Raw genomic sequence first — 17,331 nt, 5'->3', positions numbered from 1 at the left:
ACATACACACATCCACACACACATGTATATGCACAGTGTATACACACTTCTGGCCTGTAAGGAGCTAGCTAACTAGCCAACTGTCAAACATGACTACATGGTCTCCTGAAAAGCAGAGGTGGCCAAGGCTTTATTTCCTCAAAGATAGCAATTCATTCAAGAGTAAACAATATTTCAAAAATAGGCAGAAAATCTGTTCTAAAACTACGAAAATGTATCTCACTCTCTGAACCATGGATCTCAAAACTAAGGAACCCTGCCCAGCAGTACCAGTCACGACACCTGTCTACCTTACTCACAAAGACTCAGAGGACACTTACCAAACATGTGCTGCTAAACAATTTTTTAAAAAAGAAGAAAATTAGAACTCGGGAAATAAAGGTTCAATAATTAAACCCTGAATGAACGAATCAATAATAGTTTTACACAGAAAATTGAGAATAAACTGTCTCAATTTTATATTACTATTTTTTAAAGGGGAAACAAGACAAGACCCCTTTTCATCTCATATTAATTATCAGTAAATTCTTTAAAATATTCAGAACTCCAATGTTTATGACAGTGTGACTAATTATGGTTTATCTGAAGAGGAGCTCTTAAAAGTTTTTAACCATGATTTTCAGGAAGCTATTTCAAGCGGCACTTAAACTTTTAGAGGAGCGCTGACTACTTACGTATACTATGAGTGCTCACAGACAAAACGCCTACCCTACCTTCAAACTCCCTCACTGCCATTACTATCCTTTATTTGCTGTTCCTTCTTTCATGATCCGACTGAGAGAGGAAAACTCAGGAAGTGCAATATTCCACTGCGCCTTTCAATTTTCCTGTAAACCAAAATATGAAGGAGTGAAGGAAGGAAAAGCGGGAAGAAGGAAACAGAACCCACTATTTCTTACCGCTAAAATTTAATAAGTATCTGTGATGGACAAAAGAGAAGACGTCTATTTTAAAATTATTTTAATTTACAAATAGAAAACATCTTGGAAGAAAAAAATGAAAGAAAAACGTAAAACACAGAGACAAATTTCTGCTCCAACAGCTTCTCAAATCCTCACTTGTTCACCAATCCCCAAGATGAAAACTACTTTTCTAAAAAGGTATTCAGCCACCACTGTAAAAGAAAGAAAGATGGTCAATTTTGAGTGTTAAAGATTTTAATAATAATACATTTGAAATGCAATATGCTGTAATTTTATGGAACCAGACCAGTTATTTGAGAACCACATCTATATTACTCCAAAACAGCACAAAAGAGAAGAAACTGAACTTTAAAATCTTGGAACTGAAAAGGCCCTTACAGATGACGTGGCTGTTGGAACAGGCTTCATCTGTTAAAACTCAGAATCCTCATTTGAAAAACATGCTTAACAGCATAGCACAATGTCTTTCATAGCAAGATGAAAACTATGAATTACATAACAGGACTGTTGAGAACTTTTTCAATTTGATGTACAAACTGGTTCTCAACCACTGTATCCAGAAACCTGTATTAATAGTAATAACAAAAATTGCCTTCCCTATAGAAGAATGTCTAAGTTTCAACAGCATGAACATTAAAATAATATACTGAGATACATGTTTTAAAACTGTAATGTTAAGGAAAGAAGATAATTCCTGTACTAAATGAAAGTTCACTTGGGATTTTCTGTAACATCTTACTGAAAAACCTGAACAATTTGGCCAACCCAAAAATACTCCTAAAAAAAATAGCCCTGCATCTAAACTTTAACATAAAGTTCTAAAGGCTTACTTCATTAAACTGTATTGCTTAAACTCAAATACCCACAACTATATAAATCCTTTAAATTATAACCCTGTGGATATGAATTCTGATGGCTATAATTGTACAGAAGAGGGGAAAAAAATCATCATAAGGAAAACAGTGATAATTCAGCCTAATGAAAGAGAAGTTTGTTTATTCTTCACTTGCTATCATCTCAAAAAAATTTTAATATGCTCTTTCAACAGGAAAAATATTTTTCAGTTTTATAGTTGTCATGGCATATCATGAAAAGAGTAAGTTTTCTGATAGCTTTTCTCACAAAATGTTTTATTGGCCCTCACTTTAATGTAAAAACTATCTAGAGAGATATAAACTTTTAACTTTATTTTGATACATTTTTGTTACTAGAAGAATAGTTTTCTAAGCAACTAGCTTCCTAAACGTCAGAGCTCAACTGTCTCTAATCAGTAAGATTCACAAAACATATACTGTGCTTGTTGTAGAAATTAGAATTAAGAGAAAGCAAATTTTTAACACTTGTTTCAAAGACCTGTTGGGAACATCTCAATTTCAAAAAGGTATACTGAGAGCGCCTCATCCTAAAAGGTACTTTAGACCACAACTCATAATGAAATAAAAAGTTTTCTAACATAAAACTAAGGTAAATAACAATGCTGAACAGATTCAAAATTCAGAAGTCTTCTATAAGGGAATCTAGCAAAAAGTAATTTAACAAGGGTAATGTTCCATTTTTAGGCTAAAAACAAACCACACCAAGTAAACCCAAGATAAAGGAAATTTATTTAGCAGTTATTTGTGAGAAACTGTCTGAAGACTTGAGTCTTTAGCAAGAAAATATCCACAATAGGCAATGGAGTCTAGGTACTGGATTTTTAAGAGGGCTAATGAAATGCAAACTGGAGCCTGAAGTGAGGCCTGTGACTCACAATGAGTAATGGCCTGAACAGTGGTTAAGAACTGAGGCTCTGGAACTTGGATTTCACATGCTGCTCTACCACTTACAGGCATGCAATGTACTTACTCTCCATGCCTCAGTTTCTTCACCTATAAAATGGATGTAATAACATTGCTAATCTCACACAACTGTCATGAGAGTTAAAAAGGTCAACTCACACTAAGCTGTGTGTCCTTGGCACACACCAAGTGCATAATAAATGTTAACAGTTATTACTACCATCATGATCATTAGAAAAAGGTTAAGAACCTTACACCGTTCACTTAACTCAGCACTTACTCAAGTGCTTTCAACATGCACAAGAGAATACTGTGCTAGGTTCTGCAGTACATACATATACACACATATCTACAATAGAGACATATATATACACACATGCATGAATATATATAGTCATATATTAGTATTACATTATCAATTAAGAAAGAATTCTGTAAGTTACACCTGTCTGACAATGGGCTAGGAAGCTGCATAGCAGAAGCACTGAGCTGACATCACAGACTCCACTCTACCCACTCTATTTACTGATTAGGTAGGGGCTGTAGCCCAAAGACACTGAGGCTCAGCTTTCCTAATTCTACTAGAGGATTTGCTCCATGATTCCAAAATTCCCAAAATGGCTTTCCTCACTAGGAATATAGCAGAGATTTCTAAACTGATGGAAGAGATTTGAGATACTTGGTCCATTCCAGGTCTAACTCTCTGTGATCCTTTGTGGCATGTCTGCATAACAGCTATGAAAACCTACTTAAGAAATCCACCTGACCATGCTCATTCAGTCACGTGTCATTTAAAAAGGATAACTTCCATAAGCATCCATAGTAAAATATCCAGTACTTAAGAGATTTATAGTTTACAAAGCATCTCCACCTTATAAAATAAGCCTAAAAGGCTTATCTCATGATTAAATATCTACACGACAGGTAAGGCTCAGAGACCAAGCAAATACAAAATCACAGAGCAAATAAGTACTACAACAGGTACTAAGTCTTTACACCACAAAATTGCCTAAAGCTGACTGCTCTAACTACACTGCCACAAGGTGTCTCGACTCATGAGTGCTTAATGAATCTAAAAAGCAAAAGCATTTAGAAAAGAATAAAGCAATTCCAGTGTTTTTCAGGTTTTTTTCCTCCTAATATACTAAAGTGTATTAGTTAGTATCAGTGCCTCATTACATTAACCACAACTTCCAGTCACTTATCTTTTCTATAGCCCTAGTCAGGAACTATTATCCCTATTGAATAAACTGGGCACAAAGGAGCTAAGTTGTCCAAAGTTATGACAGCTATTAAGTAACAAGAAAAATCTGAATATAGGCAATCTGGTTTAGGTTTGAACTCTACTACTATAGTGATCTTCAGATGGGGAATATTTCCTCTGCACCTTAATGTTGACAAGTTAATGTACTGCACAAAGAGAACTTGGATTTGAATACTGGTTCTATCACTGAATACCTGTTTTATCTCATACTGAGTACCTTTAACTAGCTTCCTCAATCCTTTAAAATTTTACTTATTAAAAAATGAGTGCCTATCTCACAGAACAGCTTTAAAAATTATGTAATATATAAAGTTACTTTGAATTATCTGGTACTCAGTAAATAGCAGTAGATTCTAACAACATTAAAAAATCAAAGAAACATTAGCTATATATCAACCAAATAGTGAACTGTCAACTCAAATGGTCTGCATTTTCATTTTACCCTTGATAGTGTCTGTTTCAAAAAGTTTACTTACACAATGATGTTATTAATAGGAATATGGATCAATTTCACAAAAAAGCCAATGAATCCCATTATAGCAAATCCTATTGCTGTTGCCATGGCAATCTTCTGGAATTCTGGATTTAGAAAACACAAAATTTACATTGCTTTTTGCACTCTCACTGCAAATAAAGGGGAAAAATCAGCACTGACATAAAGAAACTCACTGGTATACACTTCTCCGGATAATAAGTATGCAATATTTTTTTAAATGACATATTAATGGTAAATAAAGTATGACAGATTTTTAATTTTCCTGTTTTACTTATATTTAAGGAAATATAAAAAAGAAGTGCATGTTCATGCTAGTGAATCAATCCATAAGCAGAGAAATATTTATCTTCCTAGCAAATGACTAGAATACCAAAAAGGAAACATGAATACACAGTATTTGTCTTAAAAATTTTGTCATATTGATAAAAATATCAACTATAAAAGCACAGAATGTAATTTTTTATAAACAACAGGCCCACTGTCATGAAGCCAAAAAACAAGGCTTGAAAAACCGAATGGGGTCAAACAGAGTTTTATGTAAAGGTTCAGACCCTGTAATGTTTCCATTTAACACTACTTCCTCAGGGAAGCTCTCCCTGCTTGTTAGCTTGGTTAGTCCTCCTATCACATACTGGTAGACCTTCCTCTATCTACCTTACATAATACTCACCACTGCAGTAACTAAAAACTATAATTGTCATTATTTGTTTATGATTGTCTTCCCTCAAAGATTCTAAGCTCCATAAGAGCAAGGACCACTCCTTATTACATTTTCTATATATCATGCTATATATGTAATATAACATGTAATGTTACATTGTCTATTATATTTCCAGTCCTAACTCAGGCAGCAGTCAAAAAAAGAGCAGAAACAGACAAATTCTAGTGCACCTTTTAACACATGAATTATGATAAATAAGAAACTTCCTAGGTTGGTACCAACTATGCTGTTGATTTCATTATAAGGCCTTTTTTGTTTGGGAGAGGTTTAGGGGAAGAGTGACACAGTATGAAGAGTTTCAAAAGATTTCTCAGAGTGGAAATGTGAAAGATACTGAAAACTCTATAAAGTCATTACATACGACCACGGCAAAAGCAATATAGAAAATAAGGCTGTAACAAATAACCTTATAAGCCTGGAAAACACATACAAAAGAAAAATCTATAACGGATGCACAAAGTATACAAAATGTAGCAAAAACTGACAATTCCAAAATAAAGGAAAAATAAATCAATAAAAATGGTGAAAGAAGCACAACAATTATTAAACAGGAAGACATTAATATAGGGCTTAGAGAATGCAAAATATTAATTTTTTTTCTCTCATTCCAAAGCTATTACCTTTTCTATCAGGTTTGGTGCATCTTTTAACCAGCCGAATGGAGTCTTTCACAAACTGCCGACTTGGCTCAACGAACTGCATTACCTGATCCATGATGTCTGTTTAAAAACCAAAAAGGAAAAAAAGATTATCACTGGTGTTACTTACTATATAGCAAGGACTTGCTGACTTATATCAAAATGTAAATCCATCCTGATATGGATAGGTGGATTTCATCTCATTAAAAAAAAAAAATACAGACTCCAAGAGTAAATCAACACTGTTTTTTTGTAATCTCCAGCAAACTATCAAAACAAATGCAGTAAAAAAAACACAGGTCTTGCCCCTGTTCTCAATGATCAAGGCACACGCTCTTAATATCAAAGGGCACTCACTACTAAAGGCTAAGCACCTGACAATACATCCACTCCTTACACACCCTGCAGTCCTCTCACTGTTCCTGTTAAGGAATCTACAGTGTTGAGATGCAACCAAGCATTTTCTATATTTTATTTTAAATTCCCGGGACACCAGTGTCTAGCGCAGTGAGTGCCAACTGGGATGCTTCCAGAGCCGAGTAGAGGCAAATGTGACTTCAATCGGATTGTTCTCTATCTCTACAATTTTTAAAACCACAAAATCTGGCTAAACCAAGATTCAGAAGCTATTTAGCTAAATTCTAAATCTTTAGCTTTTGACACACCTTTTAAGGAAAACGGCCATACATTTTATCAACAGGTTCTTCCGTGTAATCTATCACACAACAGGAATGTCATCCAATCCTTAACAGTCACTGGTATTTAATATAACAGCTAATGAAACCAGCTCCTTACTTGTACTTCATTTATTTCTAGCACTTACAACTGCGGCCAGGGACAGAAATACTCAGTAAGTTTCTGTTGAGTTAAAGCCATTCACAAGAGGAGGTGGTGGTTGTACAAATCCCTTTCTATGGAATGTAGTCTCTCTAGGCCCTAGTTTTCTCACCCAGCGTGGGTTGCTAAAACAAGATATATGAAACACTAAAAGTATATCAGGAATTCTATAAACATTCTAGGCCAGGTATGCCAGGCCCAGAATGTTTTCATTTAACTGTTCTTCAACTCCAGTGAGGTTAAAATTTATAGATACCTTGATGAAAGCGAAGCACCTTTTTTTCCTAAACAAACAACGCGTTAACAACCGAAACACTGCACTGAATGTCAGGGAAGGGGATCCAATAACCCCTTCTGAATTGACTCAGTCTCTAGATTCACCCTCCCACGTCACAGTACAGGACTGAGCTCTCGAAGACACATTCCACACCCACGGCCCCAGAGCCGACCCCGAAGGGACCCTCTCTGACAACAGAACCGAGTGGAAACGTTCCCACAGAGGTAGCCAAGGACGGCCGACCTCCAAGCTTAGGCCCGGGCCGAGAGTCGGCCGGAGGGATCGAGGCCCTGGAAGCCCTTCTCCGTCAGACTCGCGGCTGAGTCAGCTTTCCCCGACGCCTTGTGGACAGGGAGCAGGCGGCCGGAGGGCTCCCCCACGCCCTCTGCCTTCGCTAGTGCCCAAAGGGTAGCTCCGAAGCCCAGCCACACGAAACCTCACCTGCTCCGCGTCTGCTCACCAGAGACACGTAGCACAAGAGCCGACAGACGCCCACAGGAACCGGAAACCGGGCCCAAAGACCAGCAGCCCACCCCTCCGTTCATTGGGCTTTTGGGTACGTCAGCGCGCAGGCTCAGGCCGATGTTCGTCTGGGCTACACTTCCGGAAACGGGCGCAGCGGTTGCGTAACTACGGCGCAGAACTTGGCTTAGGCCCTTCGCGGCTTGCGAGGGGAATGGGGCGTTGCGTTTGTCGCGTGGGTCCCTCCGCTGCCTGGGCGGGGCGTGCATGGTGCGGGCGGCGCTGCGTGGCAGGGTGGCAAGAGCTCTCCCGCTGTGTGGTGGGCTGCGTGGCTTGCACCTTCCGCTGCGTGAGCGGGACGCGGGCGTGGCGTTCGTCTCTCGGATGCCTCCGCTGCCTGGGCGGGGCGTGCATGGCGTGGGTCCCTCGGCGGTGTGGGCAGGGCTCACTCCTGGGCGGGTTCTTCATCTCTGGGTGCTTTCCTGGTGGGTTACCTTTGCAGAGCGGGTCCGTAGGACAGGGGATTGGCTCTGATGTGTTTCGTCTTGGACGGTTATCTCCTGACTGCCTATTACTTTGTATGTATTTAATTGTATTGGTCATCATGAACCTTATAAGTAATATAGTGTTTTATGACCAGTCTCACTTGACAGTCTCATACCCCCAAAAGCTGGCTTTCCTCTGTATTCCTCTTTGGAGTTCCCTTGGAATTGAAGCCTTCATTCTCTGGGTTTGCCAGTGGGGACGTGGTACAATGTATGCATGTAATCTTGACTATGGGTTTTGCTGAGACTATTATGATGGCTGGTGGTCGGTGGTGAGCTTGTTGAGGTGTGATTTTATGTTTTTAGAGTGAATCAATCATTTCAACAGTTATCAAGCACCTACTGTGTATAACACTTTACTAGGTGCTGTGAATGAGCCAGACGTGTCGTACCCTCTTACGGTCTAGTAAGGGAATTTACAGAGTAGGGAAGGGAACAAACAAGATAACAAAGTCTATAGTTAATGAAATGAAATGGCAATCCACTCCAGTACTATTGCCTGGAAAATCCCATGGACAGAGGAGCTTGGTAGGCTACAGTCCATGGGGTCGCAGATAGTCGGACACGACTGAGCGACTTCACTATATGCAAATAAAAAGCCTTCATGGATCACAGGCATATCTTTAGGAAGGGGCCTACATAACTCAATGGAACTATGAGCCTTGCTTTGCAGGGTCACCCAAGATGGCCGGTCATAGTGAAGAATTATGACAAAACGTATTTTATAAACAAAAAGTATTGTGAAGGGGGAGCGGGAAAGTAAAGAATGGCAGTGTAAAGACAGCATTCCTTTGGATGTTCACTATAGGACTCTTAAGGCACCTGGGTTAAAGGCCTAGAGATGAAGAATTATTTAAAACCCCAATCTGTCCAGAATTTTAAAATTCTTTAAATTAAGGCAGCATACACCTGTGAACCTGCTGTATGTATGGACTACCTGCAGTGCAGTGTATGAAAATTGTTAAAAACATAAATTCCTGATCTCTACTTCTACCCACTGATTCAGAATATTTGGATGTTTAGGGGTTAGAAACCTATATAGTTTTAAAACTTACTAGGATTTCTTAGGTACTGAAGTTCATAGCACTGAGAAGTCTAACGCCTCTCTGAACTCTGCTCTCTCAGCTGCTCACGTGTATTCCTCTGGTACCCTTGTGCTCCATTGTTAGGCCAAGAGAGGAAGTGTTTCTCAGACCTCTGGGCTTTGAAAAAGTTTTTACTCTGCTTCATTACCAGCATATCCTGTAGTCAAGTATTTTCTGCAATGAGTACTGATATTAACAGGGTACGGTATTTTGTTTTGGCATGGGCAAAAACCCGTAATCGTATCATCACATATTTGGAGAACCTAGGGCTAGAAAACACATATATTTGTGTGTATATATATTTATATGTATTTGTGTATATATCTGTATATATATATATATATATATCTGTATTTGTATTGGTGTATATATATATATGTATCTGTGTATATTTGTATGTATATATATATATCTCAGGTGCCCATCACCCTGATATACATTTATCTATTTATACAGAACAGCACACCGTGAGCATTGTGGACACCACATTCAAATATTATGTCCTTGTTATTTAGGTGAGAAAAGATTTTTATATTCGGGACTTCCCAGGTGACACTAGTGGTAAAGAACCTGCCTGCCAATGTAGGAAATGCAAGAGATGTGGGTTCTATCCCTGAGTTGGGAAGATCCCCTGGAGGAGGGTACAGCAACCCAGTCCAGTATTCTTGGCAAGAGAATCCCATGGACAGAGGATCTTGGTGAGTTACAATCCATGAGGTTGCAGAGAGTCTGACACAACTGAAGCGACTTAGTACACATGCACACATATTTTTATATCCACACTCGAGTAATTAGTTTCAATTTCTTGAATTGTGATTTTATAGACATAGATAAGGAAATACCAAATGTCATGCAAGCTTAATACAGCCTTTTACCATGGAAGAGGTGAGTTAGAACTATACTATAGCAACATTCCTGTATTTGTCATGAAGTGGTTTAGTAGACTATGCAACCACTAAAAAATAAAAGACTATGCGACCACTGAAAAAATAAAAACTACTATATTGTTTTTCACTCTATAGCTGAAAAACCAATTGTGTATTAGAATAGCATGAATGCCATTTCTCTGAAGAGAAATACACAATCCACCCAAAACCCAAAAGGAGGCAAGAAAGGAGGAAGAGAGAAAAGAACATTAAAAGCACTCCAGGAAAACAAAACAGGAGGAGTAAGTATAATCACATCTGTAATTTCATTACATCTAAATATAATTTTTAAGTTTAAAAAGCAAATGTCAAAGTGATTGAAAAATACAAAGATTTAGCTATAAGTTGCATAAATACACCTTAAATATAAAGACATAGGTTGCAAGTAAATAGATGGAAATGAAAGCAATGAAAAGATGTCAAAATTTGGTACCAGGGTTTGTTGATACCAGATAATAGTAGGTAACATAGACTTTAACATAGGAATTACTGGAGATACAAAGGGTATTTTCATAGTGATAAAAGGTATATCAATCATAATACCTTCACCAGGAAGGTATCTCAATCATAAATTTCTGTGCACCTAGTAACAGCTTCAAAGTACAGGGGAAAAAATTACAAAAAAACAATTCTACCAACAAGCAGGAGATTTTAAGTCTTCATTCCACAACTTAACAGCATTAGACAAAAAAGAAAATCAACAAAGAAATAGAAGATCTGAGCAACTTTGTCAACTACTCTACCCTAGTTAGTCTACTAGTGGAGCACTGCCCCCAAAAGTGCAAATAAACGTTGATTTCAAGTGCACATGGTAACTTTACAAAGATAAACACTGGGTCATAAAATAAGTCTTAAAGAGCAATCAAACCATACACTGTTTTTCCTGACCATTGTGGGATTAGAAATCGACAAAAACTAGGTACCTGGAAAAATCCCAAGTATTTGGATATTAAATAACATGCTTCTAAATAAATAATCCAAAGAGTCAAAGGAGTCAGAACAGAAATTAAGAAATTATTGAACCAAATGAGAATGTAGTATACCAAACTGAAAGATCACTATACACACACAAGAATGTGTAAAAAGGTGGACACCATCAAATCTGGGCATAAATAAAGATCAATCAGAAGTCTTTATCATTGTCAACAAGAATGTAAAATGATACATAGCAGTTTTATAGAGCTAAGTATATGCCACCCTATAATCCTTCAATTTCAGTGTTATTTACTGAAAAGATGTGAAAATATATTCACCAAAGGACTTGTACAAAAATATAGCCAAAAAACTAAAAGTGAGTCAGGGATCCATCAGTAGAGAACGGATGGACAAAACGATGTATTTCCACATTGTTTCCACTAATTCACAATTGAGAAAAAATCTATCTATATATTTGTATATGTTTATGTGACGACATTAAAAGTGAAAGCCGTTCAGTTGTGTCTGACTCTTTATGACCCCATGGACTATAGTCCATGGAATTCTCCAGGCCAGAATACCAGAGTGGGTAGCCTATCCCTTCTCCAGTGGATCTTCCTGATCCAGGAATCAAACTGAAGTCTCCTATATTGCAGATGGATTCTCTGTCAACTGAGTTATCAGGGAAGCCCGTAACAACATTGATGAATATCAAAAACACTGTGGTAAATGAAAGAAGTCTATGCAAAAGACTGCATACTGTAAATAATATTCAGAAGACATTCTAGACAATGCAAAATTAATACATGGTGAAACAGGGTTTGGGCGTAGGGAACTTGGGGGTGAATGGTAATGTAACTTAACAGGGGTTAGGATTAAATGGGAGTCTTAGTTCAAACTGAGATAACAAAACACCACCAACTGGATGGTTTACACAGTAAACACATTTCTCACAGTTCTAGAAGATAGAATGTCAATGTGGTTGGGTTCTTGGTAGGAGGTGTCACCCTGGTTACCAATGGCTGTCTTCTCAACTTATCCACAGTTACTCTGATCCCACCATGGGGGCTCCACCCTTATCACTTAATTACCTCCCAAAGCCCCACTTCCAAGTGCCATTGCATAGCTGCTTCAACAATGAACCCACATTCATTGCTAAATATTCGTTCCAAGGAAGAGTTGTGTGCATTTCTCACAGCTCACTAAATGGTGCTCTTAAGGTGTGCATTCTACTGTATCTAAAATTTACTTCAAAAAATAAAGCACTATATACGAATACTGAACTCTAGCTGAATGATATATCTGCTGACAGAAGTAACATGTACAAGTAGAAGGACAATCATTGTAAGGCTAACTTGTGGTTGTATGGATATTCATGGAACAATTCAACTCAACTTATATGTATGTTTTAAAATTCTTGTAGTGTGGAAAAAAGTCTAATATGCACAGCACTAACAGACTGGTTCCAAATAGGAAAAGGAGTACGTCAAGACTGTATATTGTCACCCTGCTTATTTAACTTATATGCAGAGTACGTCATGAGAAACGCTGGTCTGGAAGAAACACAAGCTGGAATCAAAATTGCCAGGAGAAATATCAATAACCTCAGATACGCAGATGACACCACCCTTATGGCAGAAAGGGAAGAGGAACTAAAAAGCCTCTTGATGAAAGTGACAGTGGAGAGCGAAAAAGTTGGCTTAAAGCTCAACATTCAGAAAACGAAGATCATGGCATCTGGTCCCATCACTTCATGGGAAATAGATGGGGAAACAGTAGAAACAGTGTCAGACTTTATTTTGGGGGGCTCCAGAATCACTGCAGATGGTGACTGCAGACATGAAATTAAAAGACACTTACTCCTTGCAAGAAAAGTTATGACCAACTTAGATAGCATATTCAAAAGCAGAGACATTAATTTTTCCAACAAAGGTCCATCAAGTCAAGGCTATGGTTTTTCCAGTGGTCATGTATGGATGTGAGAGTTGGACTGTGAAGAAGGCTGAGCGCCGAAGATTTGATGCTTTTGAACTGTGGTGTTGGAGAAGACTCTTGAGAGTCCCTTGGACTGCAAGGAGATCCAACCAGTCCATTCTGAAGGAGCTCAGCCCTGGGATTTCTTTGGAAGGAATGATGCTAAAGCTGAAACTCCAGTACTTTGGCCACCTCATGTGAAGAGTTGACTCATTGGAAAGGACTCTGATGCTGGGAGGGATTGGGGGCAGGAGGAGAAGGGGACGACAGAGGATGAGATGGCTGGATGGCATCACCAACTCAATGGACATGAGTCTGAGTGAACCCTGGGAGTTGGTGATGGACAGGGAGGCCTGGCGTGCTGTGATTCATGGGGTCACAAAGAGTCGGACACGACTGAGTGACTGAACTGAACCAAGGAAGGATATGATTTATTTACTGCACAAGAGGGCAATCTACATACCTGAAACATCAAGCTCTCTCATTTATAGCTGGTGCTGACTCAGTGGATTATAACATCTCCATCCTTTCTGTTATTCATAGTATGTCCCTCCTAAGACTGATACTGTTGTTAAGAACTCTGTCAATGCGGTTATGCAATCAGATGAAGATTATTGGTTTGGTCAGAGTGTTTAAGAACTTCAGCTTCCAGCTATGATGGAGAAACTGGAAAAAGACATGTCTTCCTAATGTTTAAAAAAATAGGAAACTGGATAAAATATATGAAATAACTATTCTCAAACACTGATAAATAGGAAATACAAGACTTTGAACTATAAGAGGTCTGTAAAAGAAGTAAAGTGAGTCTTAAAATCACTCCAGTCTCTTCCTGAGGAGCATCTTCCAAAGCACAACTGCAGGGTTGAAGGGAGCATCCCGTGCAGTGGTCTTGAGCTCAGGAGATACCTATTAAGGATCAAGAAGTCTGAGATGCCATAATTTCTGAGGCAGACTGGCACAGAGGAGGGAGTTAGATGGAGAAAGAGCTCTAGAAATCTTCAGGGTTCTCTGTGAGTCTGTTGATGAAAACTAAGCTATGCTAACAAAAGGTAAAACCACCAGGCTGTGGTAACAATGACCAGATGCTCTCAGAAGAGTCATTCCCAGAGGACACAAGATCTAGGAGACATGCAAATTCTAAGAAGCCAAGTGAAGAATCTTTGTCAACTGTATGGAAGACTTAGCAGAACTCTCAAGAAGGTGATATCTTACTAAAATGACAGAGTTAGTCATAGAGTGGCCATCCCAGGTGGTGCTAGTGGCAAAGAACCTGACTGCCAATGAAGGAGATATAAGAGATGTGGGTTTGATCCCTGGGTTGGGAAGATACCCTGGAGGAGGGCATGGCAACCTACTCCAGTATTCTTACCTGGAGAATCCCATGGACAGAGGAGCGTAGCAGACTACAGTTCATAGGGTTGCACAGAATCAGAAATGACTGAAGCAACTTAGCATGCGTACACACAGCCAGAGAGTAAACATGGATAGGAAGGGAGAGAAGACGTGATCAAGGCCAGACAGGAGCTAACAGTGTTCCTGTCAACAGTAACAGGGAGCTAACAGTGAGTTACTTTAGAATAATTATTAAAAATATGATCAAGGATTTAAAGAAAACATCATGAAAAGATCAATAGAAAGTACTATAACAATAACCAAATAGAGACTTAGAGCTGAAAAATATAGTATCTTAAACAATAAATTCGCAACATAGAGATAGGGCCCACTGAAAAGTTTAGAATATCAGTAAATTTGAACATGTAGAGACAGAAACTACCACAGTAGAAGAACACAAAGAAAAAAATGGAAAAGAACAAAATTTAGTGACCCATGGGCAGTAAATTTTAACAACTGTCATCATGGAGAGAAAAGACTTGATTTATAGCATAGGCTAACTTTTATGATGTAAGTACTGCCACTATTGCTGGTTTAAAGGTACCAACATAACATCACTGAATATACTATTTTCCAAATTTGATGAATTATAAACTAACACACATCCAATAAGCTAAACAAACAAAAAGCCAAGAAAACCACAGCAAAGTATATCAGTTATTATAATCAAATTCTTGAAAATCATGATTAAAAAGATCTTAGAGTTAACCAAAGGAGGCAATTCATACATATACAAGAGCGAAAGCCAAGACTAGGCATTTCATCTAAAACTGGTCACATCTTTAAACTACTGGTGCTGCTTGGAGGAGTGAACCTGGATTTCTGAGCTCATTGAAAATGTTCTTCTACACTGAAGGATTATGATTTCTATGTTAGAAAGCTGGAAAACGAGAGAATATTAACTCCAAAGAGCTAGGAAGCAAAAATAAAGATGAATTGAAATGAATAGACCAAGGGTCAGCAAACCGCAGCTCACAGGTAAACTCTGGCTCAAAACTTGTTTCTGTAAATAAAGTTTTATCTGAACATAGTATTCATTTATTCATTTACTTATCGCTACCTGAAAGGTCATACGGCCTGAAAACCTAAAATATTTATTTAGCTCCTAATAGAAAACACTTTCTGAGTTTTTAAGTAGACAATATAAATAAATTAATGAAATCAATGGATTCTTTGGAAAACTAATAAAATTGGTAAATCTGTAGCTAAGCTGATGAAAGAGAAAAAAATACAAATATCCATTATCAAGGATGAAAGAGATGAGTATCAATCCTACAGACATTAAAAGGATAATAAGAGATTTGTACAAATGAAATTAGGCGGAAAAGTCTGATGACTTAGAAGCAAAGGAGAGATTCTTTGTGAGACAAAAGCTGATAGACATGTGAATAGCGAGCATACTGTAAACTGAATTAATAATTTAAAATCTTTCTACAAGGAAAACTGAAGGCCCAAATGTCCTCACTGATGAATTTTACCAAACATTTTATGGAAGAATATAATCATCATCATCATAGACTCCTTCAGAAAATAGAAATGAAGGAACCCATTACAACTCAGCTTTGGAAAGAAAAAACAAACCAGACAAATATTTCAAAGAAAAGAAAACTACACCAATATCTCTCATGGACCTAGATGCAAAATTCATTCAGTTCAGCTCAGTCATGTCCGACTCTTTCTGGCCCCATGAACCGCAGCATGCCAGGCCTCCCTGTCCATCACCAACTCCCGGAGTCCACCCAAACCCATGTCCACTGTCTCAGTGATGCCATCCAACCATCTCATCCTCTGTCGTCCCCTTCCCCTCCTGCCTTCAATCTTTCCCAGCATCAAGGTCTTTTCAAATGAGTCAGCTCTCCGCATCAGGTGATCAAAGAATTGGAGTTTCAGCTTCAACATTAGTCCCTCCAATGAACACCCAGGACTGATCTCCTTTAGGATGGACTGGTTGGATCTTCTTGCAGTCCAAGGGACTCTCAAGAGTCTTCTCCAACACCACAGTTCAAAAGCATCAATTCTTTGGCATTCAGCTTTGTTTATAGTCCAAATCTCATATCCATACATGACTACTGGAAAAACCATAGCCTTGACGAGATGGACCTTTGTTGGCAAAGTAATGTCTCTGCTCTTTAATATGCTGTCTAGACTGGTCATAACTTTCCTTCCAAGGAGCGAGTGTCTTTTAATTTCATGGCTGCAATCACCATCTGCAGTGATTTTGGAACCCAGAAAAATAAAGTCTGACACTGTTTCTACTGTTTCCCCATCTATTTGCCATGAAGTGATGGGACCAGATGCCATGATCTTCGTTTTCTGAATGTTGAGCTTTAAGCCAACTTTTTCACTCTCCTCTTTTGCTTTCATCAAGAGGCTCTTTAGTTCTTCACTTTCTGCCATAAGGGTGATTTCATCTGCATATCTAAGGTTATTGATATTTCTCCCAGCAATCTTGATTCCAGCTTGTGCTTCTTCCAGACCAGCGTTTCTTATGATGTACTCTGCATATAAGTTAAATAAACATGGTGACAATATACAGCCTTGATGTACTCTTTTTCCTATTCGGAACCAGTCTGTTGTTCCATGCCCAGTTCTAACTGTTGCTTCCTGACCTGCATACAGATTTCTCAAGAGGCAGGTCAGGTGGTCTGTTATTCCCATCTCTTTCAGAATTTTCCACAGTTTATTGTGATCCACACAGTCAAAGGCTTTGGCATAGTCAATAAAGCAGAAATAGATGTTTTTCTGGAACTCTCTTGCTTTTTTGATGATCCAGTGGTGTTGGCAATTTGATCGCTGGTTCCTCTGCCTTTTCTAAAACCAACTTGAACATCTGGAAGTTCACAGTCCGCATATTACTGAAGCCTAGCTTGGAGAATTTTGAGCATTACTTTACTAGTGTGTGAGATGAGTGCAATTGTGTGGTAGTTTGAGCATTTTTTGACATTGCTTTTCTTTGGGATTGGAATGAAAACTGGCCTTTTCCAATTCTGTGGCCACCACTGAGTTTTCCAAATTTTCTGGTATATTGAGTGCAGCATTTTCACAGCATCATCTTTCAGGATATGAAATAGCTCAACTGGACTTCCATAACCTCCACT

At 38.4% G+C, this 17,331-nt stretch overlaps 1 protein-coding gene across 3 annotated transcripts; it reads right to left on the bottom strand.

Annotated features, from left to right (window-relative positions):
• Positions 1-891: 891 nt before the first annotated feature.
• Positions 892-10,572, bottom strand: SEC61G (SEC61 translocon subunit gamma). Of its 3 annotated transcripts, none has more exons than XM_069561183.1 (4): positions 7,376-7,788; positions 5,803-5,901; positions 4,442-4,544; positions 892-1,114 (listed from the first exon to the last, which is right to left on the bottom strand). In XM_069561183.1, the coding sequence occupies exons 2-4, from the start codon at positions 5,894-5,896 to the stop codon at positions 1,105-1,107; spliced, it is 207 nt and encodes a 68-aa protein (XP_069417284.1). In that variant the 5' UTR covers positions 5,897-5,901; positions 7,376-7,788; the 3' UTR covers positions 892-1,104. The 3 variants fall into 3 exon arrangements, 2 of the variants coding, with proteins under 2 accessions (XP_069417284.1, XP_069417286.1); XM_069561185.1 differs by having other exon boundaries at positions 7,178-7,388; XR_011250774.1 differs by lacking the exon at positions 4,442-4,544 and having other exon boundaries at positions 7,376-10,572.
• Positions 10,573-17,331: the final 6,759 nt, after the last annotated feature.

Source organism: Ovis canadensis, chromosome 19, assembly GCF_042477335.2.
Source record: "Ovis canadensis isolate MfBH-ARS-UI-01 breed Bighorn chromosome 19, ARS-UI_OviCan_v2, whole genome shotgun sequence".
NCBI classification, from domain to species: Eukaryota; Metazoa; Chordata; class Mammalia; order Artiodactyla; family Bovidae; genus Ovis; species Ovis canadensis.
This window is presented reverse-complemented; position numbering and strand designations above follow the sequence as displayed.

Excerpts from the sequence above, each read along its gene's own strand:
- SEC61G (XM_069561183.1), bottom strand. The coding sequence starts at position 5,896 with ATGGATCAGGTAATGCAGTTCGTTGAGCCAAGTCGGCAGTTTGTGAAA. Across the intron at positions 4,545-5,802 it reads CACCAAACCTGATAGAAAAG|AATTCCAGAAGATTGCCATG; the intron begins GTAATAGCTTTG and ends TTCTAAATCCAG.